This window comes from Pangasianodon hypophthalmus, chromosome 25, assembly GCF_027358585.1.
Source record: "Pangasianodon hypophthalmus isolate fPanHyp1 chromosome 25, fPanHyp1.pri, whole genome shotgun sequence".
NCBI classification, from domain to species: Eukaryota; Metazoa; Chordata; class Actinopteri; order Siluriformes; family Pangasiidae; genus Pangasianodon; species Pangasianodon hypophthalmus.
Window position 1 is genome coordinate 2,726,629 of NC_069734.1, and position 18,403 is coordinate 2,745,031.

An 18,403-nucleotide genomic window follows, 5' to 3' on the forward strand; every position below is an offset into this window, starting at 1 on the left:
AGTATGCTCTCTGGGTTTCTGCATTAACGTCCAGTATTGAGAGATAAAGTAAATCTTCAAATATTCCTGCAGTGATAAGAACATCAGACAGTTTTAACCTTGTGGGGATGTTTGAATCGTCAACATGCAGAAAACTTTTATATTTTTTTAACAAAATGGCAGCTTTTGTTAAAAGAAAAAAAAAAATTAACTAAAGGAGCCCAAATGTTTTGGGTTTGATTCAAGGCCACATTGTTTGTTGTCTATCAACCTATAAAAAAAGTCCTGAAGCACATTAGTGTCACAAATTCAATATCATTCCTTAACTGTAACTCATGACGAACTGAAGAAATCAGATATTATGCCTCTAAATATTGAATATCATTAATGTGAAAAGTTTGACCAGGTTTTACCGCAGCTGTTTGTTCGGTGGTGTTCATGGGGCTGGGGGACAGTTTGCTTCTGTGTTAGCTAGCTAAACTTGCTTGTTCCTGCATTTCCCAAAATTTCCCCTTGGAGAAAATCTATCTATCTATCTATCTATCTATCTATCTATCTATCTATGACATCACACTCATTGACAGTCCTCGCCGTTGGACAATGACGAAATGAACTTTCAGACTGATGTGTTGGATGTTCTGTTATTATTGAACGAATCCTCTCACAGCGAGCTTTGCCAAGTTTTGTCATATCATATGACATTAGTAACTGCACTGACTGAAAATAATAATAATAATAATAATAATAATAATAATAATAATAATAATAATAATAATAATAATAATGTCTTGATGGAGTGACTATGCTTCACACTGTTAGCTGGAAGGTCCTCACAAAGACAAACGTGTGTGTGTGTGTGTGAGTGTGTGTGTGTTCAGTGAAGGGAACAGGGGAATTGACTGTGTGTGTGTGTATGTGTTAAATGAAAGGAACAGGGGACTTGACCGTGTGTGTGTGTATGTGTGTGTGTGTTCAGTGAATTGAACAGGGGACTTGACCGTGTGTGTGTGTGTGTGTGTGTGTGTGTGTGTGTGTGTGTGTGCTCAGTGAAAGGAACAGGGGACTTGACTGTGTGTGTGTGTGTGCATGTGTGTGTGTGTGTGTGAGTGTGTTCAGTGAAAGAAACAGGGGACTTGACTGTGTGTGTGTGTGTGTGTGTGCATGTGTGTGTGTGTGTGTGTTCAGTGAAAGGAACAGGAGACTTGACTGTGTGTGTGTGTGTGTGTGTGCATGTGTGTGTGTGTGTGTGTTCAGTGAAAGAAACAGGGGACTTGACTGTGTGTGTGTGTGTGTGTGTGTGTGTGTGTGTGTGTGCATGTGTGTGTGTGTGAGTGTGTTCAGTGAAAGGAACAGGAGACTTGACTGTGTGTGTGTGTGTGTGTGTGTGTGTGTGTGTGTGTGTGTGTGTGTGTTCAGTGAAAGAAACAGGGGACCTGACTGTGTGTGTGTGTGTGTGTGTGTGTGTGTGTGTGTGTGTGTTCAGTGAAAAGAACAGGGGACTTGACTGTGTGTGTGTGTGTGTGTGTGTGTGCATGTGTGTGTGTGTGTGTGTGAGTGTGTTCAGTGAAAAGAACAGGGGACTTGACTGCTTGTGTGTGTGTGTGTGTGTGTGTGTGTTCAGTGAAAGGAACAGGAGACTTGACTGTGTGTGTGTGTGTGTGTGTGTGTGAGAGAGAGAGAGAGAGAGAGAGCAGCAGCAGCTCGCACGCGTTTAACAGTCGCTCTCAACATGGCGATGAGGCGCGCGCAGACACGACGGCTCTCCCCCGACTGAAAAGCGGGGACCCTGTGTTTGTGTTTGTGTTTGTGTGTTTATGTGCTTATGCTGCCTGCCTGCGTTTCCCGGGACACTGCGCGAGCGAGGACTTAACGAGGACGGTATTACGGATCGTGTCGATTTGAACGCATGTAGCTTTGCTTTGCCTTTTTTTTTTTTTTTTTTTTTTTTTAAATTTCCTCTCGGCTGGAAAAAAAAAAAAAAAAAGAAAATCAAAAGGAGGATGTCCATGGCGCTGAATACCTGGCTCCTCTGTCTGCTTTCGATATTCCGCTGTGGACTGGCCGTGCAAGGTAGACAATAATAAAGCATAATCTAATTGTTTTATTTTATAAAAGGTTAACTTATTTAAGGCTTAATGCTGGCTGGTGCTTATTGGTGCATTTTTGTGTTTGAGTCCTATCTGTCCAGGGAGTCTGCTGTAAACTGCTGAGACTCATTGGCATTTGTTGCAGTGGGATATTTAGTGTTATATCGATTACAGAAATGTGGTCCATACTTGAAGGGCAATTTGTCCAGTACAGGATGTATTTGTGATATATCTGTGCAAGCATGCATGCATGATATTAGTTATTAACTTATTAAATGTATTAAGAGACACTTTACAATGGAGGGGTCCTCATGCAGACTTCATAGCTGCACTGTGTTTAATTTGTTCTTGAATAATGGAAAAGTAGAATACATGCACTGTAGTCTTTTATAATGTGAACATATGAATACCAAAATGATATTTTATGAGGCATGAGGCTCTGATCGTCCTGACATGGATTTGCCTATCACACTTTTCCTCTGACCTCTTTTTCGGGTTTGCAGCTTGGAGTTGAAGTTCGGAGTGTCAAAAGGGCAAAGTAAAATGTGGCAATCATTCTAGCTGTGTTACTAAAGATCTAAAGATCTGCAGCTCTGCGTAACTAATTGTTGAAATGTAATCAAATTAGACATCAAATCCAGTCCAGCCTTGCTTTCACTGCTGTGTTCTTGTGCTCATTTTCTTCTTATTCCTCAAGGCAGTTGAAACACATTGCACATGGCCTGTGCATCTATAGACCTGAATCCAGGCAGTCATTTAACTGTCACCCTGCAGAAAGAAGGACTCTTATTGGTTGAATTATGCAGATTAGGGAAGAAAAGACGGTATTGGCTGAGAAATACAGATTAGGCACCTCATTTGCATGACAAAGAGTTGGGTTAAAATCTGTCCTCTATTCTCCTCTCACCTTTTACCCATCAAACACAAACCACTGCTGGCAAAGCACTTCTGAGTAACTTTAGCTTTATACTCCTGCTTCTGTTTTTCTGATAACACTCTACATTACAAGTTGCATATTAATAGTTTAATAAGTCAGTGATGACCATTAATTTCTATAACATTAAACCTTAATCACTACAAGTCCTACAAGTAATAGCTTAAGTATTTAGCACTAGCTCTAGGGCTATAACTATCAATTATATATATATATTTTTATTTCTGATGAATGTTGTTGAATATTCAAATATTCATTAAAGATAAGAAAAGATTAAAAATCTGATTCATTAAAAAAGAAAAGAAAAGAAAACCAGCAGTAGAATGCAAATCATATGACACTCCATTGCATCGAAATAAAGAGATTAAAACTTTAAACATACTGTTTACTTCATCAACTTTTATCAACAATGAATTCTTTTAAATGTCTGCTCTGCTTATACTTCTTTGAGGACTAAAATCTTTCTATCTAAAACCTCATACAGTTTGAAAGAGCGAGGCTGAAGTAACAAAAATGACCCATGGTGAACTCTAAACAAGGCAGGCCAAAATGATAAAGGTAACAAAGTGGACTGAACTTGTTGAGACATAGTGCATAGTGGATTGTTGGCAGCCTGCTGCTGAATTTTAATCTGTATTATCATTAATTTTTACTGAGGAAGTCTCAGAAATCACTGCTGCTATGTTGTGGAGGAATTTAAGTATCTTAAATTGTAATTTAAGAATCTTAAATGGCCCCATCGCTAATTTAAAGACTTTGTTAAATAAGAGCATGATATTGCTCTTGTTGCTTTCTATTACATTGAAAAGTACGCTGTTCTGGCTAACATGAGGAGGTGCTGGCAGTTATTCAGAAAATTCCCTCCATGCAGTTTGGAAAAGATCTTCAGCTTATTGTGTAAGGTTATCTATGCCTGCTGCAGCTGTGAGAGGTGTAAGTACCTTACTCGCAGTACACCTTAGCTAAGCAGGATCTGGTGCCAGAATTTGTACACACAGAAAAACATAAAACCCAAAAAATTGCCAACTTGTTGCAAGTATTTACTTTTGCTCAACTGAAAAAAAAGATACAGAATACTGTACAAAAAGTATAAAAAGAAAACTGATGCAATTTTCTTTAGTTTGATCCAAGGTTTATTTTTTTCAGTGCATCTGAAATTCAGTTTATTCAGGGGAACTATAACAACTTTGTAAATATTGATGCCAAAACTCACAATTAGATCTAGAATGTGAGTAGGACATTCTGTATAATACCAGCGTAATGCAAAGGCTCAGTTTTCATTCCTCATATAAATACTGAAATCGGCAGCAATTAAATCTTTGCGATTAGACACAAAAAAGTAAAGAAAATTCAGTATGTGGTTCAGGAGTAACAAATCTAAATGAATTTTGTTTCCTAGAAGTAGAAAAACAGCACCATTTATTTAATTATGTGAACAAGAGTTCAAAAGTAATGCTGTAATGTAATGCTGTAATGCTAAACACCACATCATAAGGCTTACGCTTAAAACTATATCCAGGTGGGGTGCACTCATTTAACACACTATAATCATGTCTTTTAAGCCATGTTTCTGTTAAACTCTGAAAGACATTTTCACAATAGACAACATGCATATCAATATTGTTGTTTTGATAACAAAGAAAAACTGAATCGTCAAGGAGAATTTTATTTAACAAATAAAATTTACGAACAGATTTAAGGGGACGGGGAAGGAAGATATAATGATTGGTATAAAAATAGACTTTAATGTTCTATCACTCACTTGGTACAGTGAGTAACAATGAAGGGTCGATAATAATATGGATATCATATCATCATATCATAAGCTAGAAGGCAAGGTATTGCCTAGGCTTGAACCTGGTTTGAATAGGAAAATGATTCTGTGGGTAGTCATCCATGACAGAGATAACAGTATGACTGTGGCCAAATCTATCTATTATCTGCTCATTTAAATTTTATTGGCGCCACAACGTGTTAAAAAGGTAGAACACATTGTCTGGCAGTGAGGTTACGGAAGAAGTTTAATGGCAATAGTAAAAGTGCCGATAATTTGAATAATTTTATCATCGACTTAATTTAATTATTGAATTTGCCTTAAATTAATCTTTGGTTTATCAGTACTTAATAGTTTATTTGCTCACTATCTACAAACTGCTAGTTTCTATAGCAGCAGTGAATCGATGAGTAGTAAGTAGCTACATTTTAGAGTAATGCTGTACTGTAAATCAGGGCTACCAAGATTTCTGACAATCCTACAACAGATTACTCAGTATTAATGCCACAACTACACTGTCAGTGAAAGGTTTCTGAACAGCCTGCATTCACATCTTTGGTTAAAGCTGTTATTGCTAGCTAGCTAGATAAAATTTAAAAGGAAAGCATGTGATAATTATATGAAGTTCTTACTGGTATGCTGAAAACAATTAACCCATAGTTAACTTTTTTTAATTAGTTTAAATTAATTAGTAAGTTGACACTTTTTTTTTATTATTTTGACTCAAGGGTTAATTTTTTTAATTGCAGCATGGACTTTGAATGTTGGATTTTAAAGTACATTGTAACTTTAGAAAAACTACCAAGTTTGTCGAGCAAGAACTGGTACCTCATTGCAATAGTTGTTCACAAATTACGAGGCAAAAATTGAGTATTTATAAATCTTATTTGCATACTTTTGCAATTTATCTAGCAAATATAGCACCTAATGTGTAAAAATACCAGTTTACTTTAGTACTTGATGTTAAGTAATAACATGATAGTGGTAAGTGCAAACTACTTCACTAAATACATGCATATCTGACACATAAATATGTTATACATTTCACCAATAACACTCTTATACAGAAATAACCTTTTATCTGTTTATAGTTACATTTAATGTTGTGGAACTCCTCCAGACAAGTTAGTCCCTGTTCTCACTTACATTATAGTTACTATGAACAGGAGGCGTTCCCTCACCAGCCTCTCTTTTTATTCTTTATTGAACTTGATAAGACAAAAATGCAGCTTGTTATGTTCCAGAGGAAGTAGAAAGCATCGGGAAATTTACCAGATGTTACAAACCGCTGACACTGGAGACTCCTTCCATAAATGTTAAATAAGCATCTCCTCTCAGAAAACGTCACTACATCAATGATAATACAATTTTCTTTGTTAAATATGTATTTTATAAATCTGTTTTTTTATTAGCTTTAGATTATGTGGAGCTGTTGCTATAGAAATGATAACATATTAGAACGATCTCATTAATATACAACCATTTATGTTTAAGGCAGAACTACTGTCAGATCTGTGCTGTTACAGAAATTTAATACGCACCTTCTCATTGAGAGTTCAGCCTCACTGTGGTATTAAAACCTTTTTTAAATGTTGAGTCTGTACATGCCATATTTCTTCATATATTTCTTCATGTCCTATGTACTTCTAGTTTGCAAGAATTACATATTTACCCATTACAGCTGTAGAAGTACAATAATTATTTCACCAATTATTGTATAGTAGTAGCAGCAGGATAAATGGCTTAGTATTCCCTATTTAAGCGCAGATGTCTTATCTGAGGTCATCACTGGACACACATATTGTTCTGTTTGATATAGTTCTCTGCCAGTCCTGGCTTTCACAGTTCATTATATTTCAGATTAGGAAAAAAGGTCATGAAGCTGATCGCCGCTGTGTCATTGCGAGCTGAAAGTAAACAAAGAGTCCGTGGCAGATGTGAAGCCAAACACAGCACACTTGCTGGTGTAGCACACAACACAGCTCATTAAATTAAGATTGGGATTAAATCTGGTAGGAACGTGGGAAGTTTGCTCTCTTTCATTTCCATGGTCCTGAAAAGAAAACGTTATGTTTACCTTCCTCCTGTGATTGAGAAACATGAAGATAAAGAAAAAGACATGCTAACGGTTAGTTAGCCGAGCCAAAGTCCAACTGTTCTAACCATTTTAACTGGCTGTTCAAAAACCTTAGCACGGATAGATGAGGTCAGGTGTAGCTAAACAAACCGTAATGAGAATTTTAATGAACAAAGAACATCAATTACCCTTTTTAAGTACAGCCAAGTCCACATAAATCTGTGGGGTTTGGGTTTCTCTGTCTAGTTTTCCTTTTAGTTACATCCAGACTAGGGCTGATGATATAATACCGATATCGTGATAAATTATGTCACAGTACACAATGTCCACAAAATATCGTGTATACTGTGATATCTTTTTATTGATAATTTGTAATAATTCAAACTGATGGGAGCAGCAGATTTGATGTTAAACATTTGTAGTTTTAAAATGTTAGTGTTTACAGATTTACCTTTTTTCCCCCACATTTCAATGTTAATTTAAAAAAGCTTTTTTTTTTCTCTCATATTGCCCACTCCTAATCCGGACTACTAATAAATGGGAGGAGATAAACAAATTAGGAGCCTTAACACCCTCAGGCTGAAACAATGCTAAGCTGATAGTTTGTATACATCAAGTTTTAAGCTAAACAACAGCAAATAGTAATGGAGTTAATTTAACAGTTGTCAAAAGATGCTTTAATTTGCACACATTAAATGTGAGTTAGCATTTCGTAATTGCTTCTTATTTTCGCTAATCACATTCTAACAGTGCCATGCCTGCCTTAAAGAAAGTCTTCTTACAATATGGACTAAAATGTTAAAAACAAGCTAAAATATATTGTTTGCAGTGTTTACAGAGGTGCCAACATATACCATTTATGATTTTTTGATTCCTTGCTATGGCGATATTGGAGATACACGAAAATTAAGAAAGAAAATAATTGAACAGGCAGACAAGCGGATTCACTGATGGAGAAAAGATGCAGAACATGACACATGCATTTGTCACTTTTGCTAGACTTCTTCTAGGATAACCTTTGACCTGTGATTTTATTACCCTCGATTTTGTGAGCCAATAGAAAACAAGTAGGCGGGACTGTGGTCTCTTTGGTCTGTAAAAATGATAATGATATTGATGTCAATATTCAACATGGTTGCATACTGTCTTAGTAAAACAAGGCTCCATCCAGCGTCCTAAAGGGTTCTTTGGTTTAAACCCTTCAAGATTACAGTAGAGGGTTCTAAGAAGAACCATTTCAGAAATGCTTCCAAATATGACCTCTTTAGAAAGTGGCCCATGTAGAACATCAATAACATGATGACATTTTACAAAGATCCATAAACTAGACAGCTATATGGGTCTATAGATCTTTGGTTTGTGTCTCAGGGGAAACACTTAAAGGTTGCAACAGTGAGGTTTCCACAGAGAAACTCTCTAGAAAGTTTATAACTCTTAAACTTCAACTCCAAAGAACCTTCAAGGAACCTTTTTTCTCTAAGAGTGTTGCTACTCAACATGTGGATTCCAGCTGCCATGAGTTGCATAGATTGCCGATAACCAACATGAACCACTTTTTTGTTTGTTTTGAAGAACATTTCTGACCTTTTTAAAGATCCACTTGGACCATCAAAGACCCTTTATATATTTCAGAGGGTTCTTCATGCAGAAAAGGTTTGAACTACAACTGTTATCACTTCAAAGGAACTCTTTTGGGAAACAGATCGCATATATTTACTTCTTTTTAAAAATTCCTATTTAGTTCTGTGCTTGAGGTTCTTGTTTATACAGCTTATTCTCAAAACGCTGTTAATGGATTATTTATAAATCTAATTGCAGCTTTAATGAGCAGTGAGCTGGTTTGTAAATGTTGTAAGCACACTAATTCAATCAGCCGTGGCTTTTGGGAAAATTACCTCTGTCTGAATTGGTTAATTTCAGGAATCTAAAATCAGGTCTGTCTTTAAGTATGCAGTCTGCATCTGAATTCAATAAATTGTGTGCTGTTTTATGTAGTGTGTTATGTTTGAGGCAGTCAGATGTCGCCTTTCTCGTTATGACTGAGAGTATACGCAGTCTGATGCTTGACCTTTATGCCAAAATGAGTTAATTTGATTTATAATACATTGCTGTTGAATTCTCCATTCAGATGTGGACTAAAATTCTATAACAGCAGCCCCGACAGCATTTCCAGCTGTAATATAAATCACAGGATTATATTGATATGCTCGTTCTAATATTTTATCATTTCTATAGTAACAGCTCATAATAGGAGAAATTTACGGAAGGAGTCTCCAGTGTCCACGCTTTGTAACAGTAAGTTTTTCACCACAGGAAAGTCTTCAGGACAGACACTTTCTGGTTTCTTGGTAACATAACAAACTACGCTTTTGTCTTATTAACTTCAAGAGAGAGAAAAAAGGGAGGCTGGTAATGGAACAACTGTTTGTAGCTGCTATAATGTAACTAAGAACAGGAACGAACTTGTCTCATAGATGTTCCATGATATTAGATGTAACTATAAATGGATAAAAAGCATGATGTTTTGTTCATTAATACATTGGCAGATTTCAACTTCGCCGCAGTGGTTTCACTTTATTTACATACACATTTCATTGCGTTTACATGCAACTGAGTGTTACTGAGAAATTTTACACCAAAATGTACAACTACAGGTACTTTAGATCTTTAACCTCATTGAGTATCAAAAATTCATAGTTGAATAATTTGAAATCACAGAATTGTTAAGTAGAAACTTATAAGTTGGATGTCTCTCTTTAATTGTGAGTAGATTAGGAGAGACAACACCAGATTTTTTGTAAAAAAAAAAAAAGTAATGTAAAAAGTAATGCTTTTATCTGATCTGCTGTAATTTTCTATTTGTTAAAATGAAATTGAAATTAAAATGAAATCAGAAATTTAAAACAACATTTATATAGAAATATTGGATGTTAAAGTTGAGTGTAAAAGTTTGCGCAACCTTATGACAAAATAAAGAAGACAAATTTACTTTATTAGCAAAACATTTAGTGTGTCAGGTTTCATAGATGTTCATAGTAGCAAAAATGCTCAAATTGTGAATAAGATATTAATAAAAATGTTTAAAAATATCAGTTTGTCTTTATAACTTTCATTAGAACTTTAATTTGTATCCCCCATCTCCTACAGTTATAACTTTCCAAACTGTTTTTCTTTCCAAACTTATTTTTCTGTTGATTTGCCTTATTTTTTGGATTATTGTCTTGTTGAAGGATATACCTATATTTCATTTTATATATAATTTTATGTTTTATTAAATTATAGATATATTTTCTTTTTTTCGCCAGAAACCATGGGGAACTTTACTCACCTGTATGTCAATTAGTATATTATATTAGTGCGTCCCTAAAACGTCAAACTTGCAACATAGAAAACCTTCATCAAGTGCCCCCTAGAAATGTCACACTTAAAATAAATCTCGCAATTAAAGCCTCAATGTGTTTTAGTGCCTATTAAAGTAAAAAAATAGTTTATTTTGGCACATGGTATATTCCAGGCTGAGTAAATCCGCCAATCTGCCCACTGAAATCACAAAGATTCGTATAGTTAATGGTTATTCTGCTTTCCTGCTGGGAAAAAGGTCACGTTTAAAAAAAAAGGCTAGCATTTTGATCAATATTTGTTGGAAATAATTCATCTAAAATCAGAAAATTAATCAGTTGTAATTTTCAAATATTCAGGTGGATGTTAAGCTGACAGCAATGCTGCCTTACGGTGTGACCTGTTTTAATTATATTTTTTTCAGGTCAGTGTTAGATTTAAAAATAAAAAATTACAAACTGCTACTACTATTAAAAATTTTGGCACACAAGCATATTTATTAATTTGTGTGTGTGTGTGTGTGTGTGTGTGTGTGTGTGAGTGTTGCTTTGGGGTCTCTCTCTCTCATGTTGAGTAAACACTCATATGATCACATTCCTTCCATTCCACATTGCTGTTCACTTGGTCATGTGATGGAGGAGGAGGTGCTTCAGCTTCTGGGAATGGGAAGTGTGTGTGTGTGTCTGTGTGTGTGTGTGTGTGTGTGTGCTTGCACTGGTATCATAGGAACATGATCAAGGAAGAGTCGTACTGAGCCATTCGACACGTGAGCACAAAATATACATGCTGTCAAGCTGCCAGAATCTTTCATGAGTGAACAAGGTGAAGATTATTACTGTTTATACATGTGATTAACATTTATTCAAGGAAATACAGTGTGTGTGTGTGTGTGTGTGTGTGTGTGTGTGAGGAGCTGAAAGAAATGGAGTGATTAAAAAAAAGAAAGAATAACTTAATAAATAGAAAACAAAAAGAAAAATAAAGAAAGGAAATTAGAAAGAAAGGAGGGAAAAGAAAGAAAGCAAGAAAGAAAGAGAGAAAGAAAGGATAAATAATAAATTAAAAAATTAAAATAAAAAAATAAACAAATGGAAAACAGGAACACGGTCACAGTGATGGTATGACGCGGTAACCCTGGTGATAGTGATGGTGGTTAGTAAGGACAGGGTGATGTGATTGGTGATTAGTCAGAATGTGTTTAGTGGTTATTCAGGGCGTGATGGTTGTGCGATCATTAGGTAGTGAGGCTGATGGTTGTGGTGTGATGGTTATGTTTGCTGGCTCATCATGATGGTGATGATGTGGTTAAGTGATTAGTGGTTAGTGATGTGATTAGTGATGATGTGAAGTGAAGAGGGCTTTTACAAAGTTTTACACAGATATCATTCTGTTGTCTTCAGTCTAACTGTAACAACGGAGACTCATAAGCAAGAGGTTTAATAATAATCATGGCAGACAAAGTAAAAACACACACCAAACATACAGAACATTTAATCAAGCAGAGGTCAAACCACAAACGATTATATAAATCGTCCAGCAAGTGCAGTGATTGGCAAGACTTCGCAATGAATGAATGTCCATTAACTATGTATATAGTGAAAAAACAGGAAGTAATGAGAATTGAAATCAGAAATGAGTGGTAGATATCATGCTAGTACTCAGGTGAGTCAGCTCATGTATGCGGAAGAGGGTTGATAGCGCTTTCCTACAGGTGTATTACGCTGCCCTGTGACGCAGCATGAGCAGTGGTTTGAAAAGACCAATTGGCCAAGACCAATTTAGGGAGAAAATGGGGAGGGGAAATAATACTCAGGCGAGCCTGACCTTCGGTGGCGGGGAGGGGAAATGTTATACATCCTCATTACAGTTTCCTTCTTCTGCTGGCTCATAATGAGATATATGTGTACATTTGAGAGTTTATTGAAAGCTGTTTAAAAGTGTGTTAGACAAAAGGTGTTACGTGGATGTCCGAAAGCTTCATGGACAAAGCAGAGAAAATGACTGCATGTTCTTTTAATGGCTTAATGAAATCTAATTGAATTGTTAATGGAATAAATATGGCATAGCTGATTAAAAATGAGTGTGTGTGTGTGTGTGTGTGTGTGTGTATGAAGCTGTTGAGGTCACATCAGGTGATTGTGTCCGCTCTCTCTCTTCCTTCTTGGTGTTATTAGCGGATGAAACAAGGCCATTCGTTCTGATGTAGCCATCCTACATCCTCTTACCTTTCATAGAGACAACATCATAGAGCAGGTGTTATTTGCTTTCTCTCTCTCTTTCTCTCTCTCTCTCTCTCTCTCTCTCTCTCTCTCACACACACACACACACACACACTCACACACCAACATCTGTCTTTAGATGTTGTACACAAGTCTCTTTTCTCTCTGTAAACCACTACACATTTTTTTCATTTACATGTTTTATAGATCTTTATGAGATGGAGATGATTAAACATTACAAACATGTAGAGCACATTTTTATAATCCTGGTATTTGACAAGTATTTATAATCACAAAGTGAGATATGACAATTCTGTGATTTAAAGATTTTGAGCCGATACATTCTTCATCATCAGTAAGGCCAAAGCAGATACTTTTCAACTTCATACATTTCAAATGTACATTTAAGCAAGATGTTGTTGTTGAAGTTTTTACATACTGTATATATTTAATCGCATGTAAATTAAAAAAAATAAATAAAATGAACAAATTTTTGCCAAAAAATCAGAACATTTTCATTCCAAGGCCTCAAAATCTAATAATAATGATAATAATAATTGTATTTATTTACTCTATATAGCACTTTTCATTTAGAGTCCAGCTGAATGTGCTTTACATAAAAGATAAAAAAAAAAAATTAGACAAAGAATAAAAATAAAACAATTCACAATCGTAAACAATGTGTACTCTATATGGATAAAAGAACTTAAATGAAACATTGTAAATACGTAAAATAAGTTTTGTAATTATATATTTTGATCCTGAATATGAAACATGTCAGTAATCTGCAATCACAAATATTTACAGCGTGATTTGGAAATGAAACTAATGTTCTGGACGTGCCTATCGGTTGACGTCTGGTCATAGCAGCTTGAAATACTGCCAATTTTGTAACTCTAACCATCTTTCAACTATCTTTAAAATCTGATTTAAAGGCATATTATGTTTGTATTAATGTAAACTGTGTGTTCATATGGGTTTAATATAATTTTATGTGTTTTTTATATGATTTACGTATATATGAGATTCAGCCAAAGCTTGGAAATGTCACATTATGTAATAAACATAATAATAAACATAAAGATTTTGTCTAAAGAAAGTGTTTAATTATTGCCGAATTATTTATCAACCTTTTATGTATTTTGAAAATGCTGATAGTGATTTTTTTTTAAAGGTAGGCATCTATAATCAGCTCCAGAATTATTAGCATCCTTGGTAAAGGTTATAAAAATGCCTTTGTGGTTAGTTAGCATGATGTCACATTGAAATTATGTGAGATGACTTACCTTTAATTGAAGTTAATTTATTTGAAGAAATTGTGACTTTGTTTTGACTGTGAGATTGACAGTCATGAAATCCTATATTTACTGTCTATGGACGCGAGCCAAAAGCAGACATCTTTTCGAGACAACTCGTCCTCGTGGGTGTCTGATGTGTTGATAAAATTCGTTAGCAGGATACAAGCACAACATTCCAAAGGTTTAATGTAAATGTAAAGGGCAGTGTGTGCATTACAGTGTATATTGGTGAATTAATGAATGTGCTGACTTTAAAAGCTGTGTAGCTGAAGATGAGGATGAGGAACAGGCGTGTAGGAAAAGACAGAGAGCAAAACAAACGTCTGCACAGAGTGGGAGCAGGTCAGCTCTTGTTTTAATCTCGGAAATAAATCTGATTTCCATTAGCCTAATTAATTGTGAGCTTTAGTGCAGTGTGTCTAAGAGGAATACTGGCTTGTGTGTGTGTGTGTGCATGTGTGTGTGTGTGTATACTGTAATCCTCTGATGGCTATACATCTTGGTATATGAATTAATAATCATAGCTTTATGTTACTTTTCTAATCACTTTAATGACTTATGATATGAAGGGGTCAAATGTTCAAAGGATCAGCCGTAACTACTAACATTTTCAGCCATGAAACTCACTTAGGAATCAAATAAAGTTCCACATGGCAGAAAAAAAAAACTAAGAGATTAGATTTTTAGGAATTATACTGATTCAGTGTCTCTTATAAATATGTGTTTGGAAAATCGCAATTGTGACAACAAACAATTTCTTATTGTTCTTACTAATGAAATTGAAAATGGCCATATGCGTGGAGAAATGTTTCTAAATCCTTCCCAGCAGTGACCTGGGTATTAATTGCAAATTATTTTACAATTATAAGCATGTGAAGGAGCGCATCAACTCATGGACATGCCTTCAATTATCCTTATACAGTGGAATACAAATAATATTAACAGCTGGTTAATTAATTAGTCATTTTTCAACAAGTTTAAACATTTTTTTAAACTACAGCTATATACAGTATGCGTGTCTCTTTAGTTATTAGGAGCTAGAGCTGCTTGATTTTTGATCACGATTTTTTAAAATTGTGATCACGATTCTCACTCATTTTTTGACCAATTTTGTAATGAAAAATATCTATATTTATTGGTGCTTGTTTAAGTGATGGCTCGCCTGCATTTTGAATTGACTGGACTTCTTACTGGTACAAGAATAAGAGACAGTATTTCACCAGTCATGGCATCTCTGCATTGGCTTCAAGTCAAGTAAAGAATCGATTTTAAAATTTTTGTGTTTGTTTTTAAGGCACTTCATGGTCTGGCTCCACAGTACATCAGTGATATGATTAGTCCTTATACTTCAACCAGGGCACGTCGATCTACTAATAAATTACTGCTAACTGTCCCACGTTCACTGTCTTGCCTTAAGACCCATCATTTCTCGTTGGCATAAGACTGTATCTAACCTTTGGTATTTTACACCATGTGTCCACTTCATCATTTTATTAATGGGATTTATACTTTGGATATTTTATTATCTCTTAGTGTGGTTTTGTTCTTATGTTACCCTGTCTTGTGCTGTGGTGTTGATGCCTTTTTAATTTCAATTCCTCTCAGCTGTACAGCACTTTGGTCAGCTTCGTTTGTTTTATACGTGCTCTAGAAATAAAATTGAAATTGAAATTGAACTGAAATTAAATCTATTCTTTAAACGCAGGAAGCCCGAGCAAAAATATCTGCAGGGTTTCTTCCAGGGTTAAAACGAGAGCAGCCATATTAATAGCTGGTTAAATATTTTGTCTTTTTTTTTCTGTTTTTCTGTCAAGAGCGACCCATAAAACACTCGCAGATGAAAATCAGTCCTGGTTAAAGTGCTCTATGCAGAATACATCGCTGGCGATTTTATACGTTTAGTCATTTGTTTGAGTAGAAATTGGGAATTTAATATTCAGTACATAATATTGAACTTTTCGCTACAAGTTCGAGTTCTGTCTGTAGAGTTGCCACTTGAGATGTGTGTTTGTGTGTGTGAAAGAGAGAGAGAGAGAGAGAGGTTATGAGGTACAACGTCTATGCTCATTGGTCAGTAGGATGATTTGCTGTGCTGTTATATGCAAATGATGCAGAACTGATGCTGTTCTTCAATCAAATTGCATTAAGAAATGAATCAAGATCATGAGCTTAATATGATTTCTTGTAAAGTCATACAAGCCGTTTAATATTACAAACTCCTTTACTCCTTTTCTCATTGTGTCTCTAATACATGTGTGGTTGTGCAAAAACTCATTAACAACTATAATGTATCTCCTGAGGATGTATGTAATGCTATGGATTAGAGTAATCGATAGCACAGAGCGCTTGAATTGTCGAATCTGAGAACTTGGGCAGAACGTGTGAGGTGTATCACTGAGGTGGTGTGATACGACCTGATGCAAAATACCCCGGAGTGGATTATTTTTGTACAGTACAGAATGGAGTGTGTTATTCCACTTGTACCACAGAGATTTTCCAACGATTATAATGCTTACTGTATTAATGAACAGTTTATAATTAGACTAAATGACGATCGACGCCCCTGGTGCCTACTCAGCGAGGCATGAGGTCCCTTTCCAGAACCTTCAAACTGACCGTCCCTCAGTGGTGGAATAAACTTCCAACCTCAATCCACACAGCAGAATCCATCACTATCTTCATAAATTGGCTAAAAACCCACCTCTTCTGTGAAGCCTTAACTAACCCCTAACCTCTCCCCACTCAAAAAAAAAAAATAATCTGCACTTACACTGGCTCTTACACCTCTGCTCTGTGCACTTTGCTCCTCTAGCACTCAATAAAAAATCTTGTATGGTAGCACTATTTATGTTTTTCTCTGCGTGATATTTCGCTTTGCTTGTATTTCCTCATCTGTAAGTCGCTTTGGATAAAAGCGGCTGCTAAATGAATGAATAAATGTAAATGTTGTGGATAAATGTAAATGTTGTTCTCACTTAAATTATAGTGATAATAGATAACCAGTCATTCATTCACCGTCCTCTATTTTCCTCTCTCTCTCAAGAAACACAGCTTGGCATTTTACAGAGAAGCCGGAAAGCGTAAATTTCTCTGTCCTGAAGACTTTCTCATGCTGGGAAATATTACGAAGCACTGTGACTGTTACAAAGAGCTGACACTCGAGAAATGTTAAATGAATTTTCCATTCAACAATACATTTTTTAATGTAATTATTAGTCTTAGATTATGTGGAATGTCTACTATACAAGTCCCTTTGAATGAGCAGTTACTATAGAAACGATAACACATCAAACAGATGAGAGGACTCAACCGCACTGTGGTATAATTTTGTATAACAGCATGGTCCATCGTGTTATTCCTTACATCAACCATCATCAAAAAAAATGTATAACATATTTTACTGTTGTGCCTGAGATAATGTGACATGGCTAAACAAAATATTGTCCTTATATAAATGTAATGTTCTTGCCAACACAGAAAATCCCATGTCTGTGGAGCTGAGCTGTGGTGCTGGTCCCATCCATGTGGTTCTGGAGCCTCCTCGTCCTCTGCTGCTGGACTGCCACCTGGGGAGTGCCGAGACCCCGCTCAACATCACCTGGCTCCAGGACGGGGTGGTGCTGAGCGAGAGCGAGGCCGTCCGGCTGCTTCCCAACAGCTCCCTGCTGCTCCTGCCCTCGGCCCATGACGGGAAAGTGTCAGCGGGAATGGAGGGAGCCTACAGCTGTCTGAGCGGGAGCTCCTTCGGGACGCTCACCAGCCGCAGTGTCACTCTGCAGCTCGCCAGTAAGCACCCACTTTTTCTATTAGTTAAACTAGCATAGACTAGCGTCCTAGCCAAGCTGCGTGAAATAGTAATGGACCAATATTCAGTTGTATTATATAGATAAAGAATAAACTGAGATGTGACATGTTGTTATACAAAAGCAGTCAGTGATGTGGTGATGTGGTGATGTGGTGTGGCCTGACGCAAAGCCCAGAACTGTATATTTCCAATAACAGCACATCCCGTTATAAGTGTTTTATTCCACTTATACCACAACGATTACAATTTTTATTAAGTAAAAAAGGTTATGTTAACAAGCAACTGCAAAGCTGTCTGTCCCGATGACTCTCACGTGTTGGAAAACTTACAGCTATATCTCAAAGTGCTGAAACTGGAGACTCCTTCCATGAATGTTAAAATGTCAGAAAACCTCACCATATCAACAATTACACATATTTTGATCTGTTTATATGCAGCTTCCACTGTACAAGTTACGGTGTTACTATACTACCCTGTTACTATAGAAACGGTAATGTATCCTTCTGTAGTTGTTACTACAGAAATGATAACGATTGCAGTCAAAGCTGCTGTTATCAACAAGTAAACCAACGGACCAATCAGAATTGAGCATTCTACAGTGCTGTAGTATAACCTACAATATTCAGCACTCAGGCTGGGAGATATGACAAAAATATCGTTTCTGTGATATATGATATGTATCACAGTATAAAGGTTTGCTAACAGTAGTGTTGCATTTGAAAAAAAAAAAGAAAAATTCAGTTCAAGGACACTTTTATTTTATTAAATGTCTACAGAATTTAAATTTGAAAGTGGAGGAAATAAAATTCTGTAAATATTTACATTTTACATTTTGCAGTTTTATAATCATTAAATCAGATGTCAGTTATCGATATACAACAAAACATTTTT

The 18,403-nt window shown here is 35.9% G+C and overlaps 1 protein-coding gene across 7 annotated transcripts in view; it reads left to right on the forward strand.

Annotated features, from left to right (window-relative positions):
* Positions 1-1,521: 1,521 nt before the first annotated feature.
* igdcc4 (immunoglobulin superfamily, DCC subclass, member 4) overlaps positions 1,522-18,403 on the forward strand; it is a 63,864-nt gene continuing 46,982 nt past the window's right edge. For 3 of the 7 annotated variants that reach the window (XM_026937765.3, XM_026937767.3, XM_026937766.3), the window contains exons 1-2: positions 1,524-2,049; positions 17,185-17,493. In XM_026937765.3, the coding sequence (XP_026793566.3) occupies positions 1,794-2,049; positions 17,185-17,493 (565 nt within the window). In that variant the 5' untranslated portion in view covers positions 1,524-1,793. Of the gene's footprint in view, positions 2,050-10,098; positions 11,013-17,184; positions 17,494-18,403 lie in introns of those variants that run through there. The other 4 variants (XM_026937768.3, XM_053229417.1, XM_026937771.3 and 1 more) reach the window with 3 other exon arrangements.